The sequence below is a fragment of the Gekko japonicus genome, unplaced genomic scaffold, assembly GCF_001447785.1.
Source record: "Gekko japonicus isolate JY-2015 unplaced genomic scaffold, Gekko_japonicus_V1.1 scaffold10244, whole genome shotgun sequence".
In the NCBI taxonomy this organism is placed as follows: domain Eukaryota; kingdom Metazoa; phylum Chordata; class Lepidosauria; order Squamata; family Gekkonidae; genus Gekko; species Gekko japonicus.
The window spans coordinates 1-381 of record NW_015161110.1 but is presented as its reverse complement, the minus strand read 5'-3'; the positions used below and the strand labels follow the sequence as shown (position 1 = coordinate 381).

General features: G+C 70.1%; 1 protein-coding gene across 1 annotated transcript in view; it reads left to right on the top strand.

Moving 5' to 3' along the window:
• The window catches only part of LOC107122714 (transcription factor LBX1-like), a gene marked incomplete at both ends in the record, with an annotated part of 4,640 nt that extends 4,267 nt beyond the window's left edge, over positions 1-373 (top strand). The window contains one exon of the mRNA XM_015425851.1: positions 80-373. Within this exon, the coding sequence (XP_015281337.1) occupies positions 80-373 (294 nt within the window). The remainder of the gene's footprint in view (positions 1-79) is intronic.
• Positions 374-381: the final 8 nt, after the last annotated feature.

Below are 381 nucleotides of genomic sequence, written 5' to 3'. Positions count from 1 at the left end.
GCCGGTGCCTGGGCTTGGGCCCGGCGCTGCTGCCCCGCCCTCCCTCCCCCCCCCTCCTGGTCTTCTTCTCTCCCCGCAGGCCGAGACCCGCTGGGCGCCTTCGGGCCGCGGCCGCCGTCCAAGAAGCGCCGGAAGTCCCGCACGGCCTTCACCAACCACCAGATCTACGAGCTGGAGAAGCGCTTCCTCTACCAGAAGTACCTGTCGCCGGCCGACCGAGACCACATCGCGGCCCAGCTGGGCCTCAGCAACGCGCAGGTCATCACCTGGTTCCAGAACCGGCGCGCCAAGCTGAAGCGGGACCTGGAGGAGATGAAGGCCGACGTGGAGTCCCTCAAGAAGCTGCCCCCCGCGGCGCTGGAGAAGCTGGCCAGCATGCCC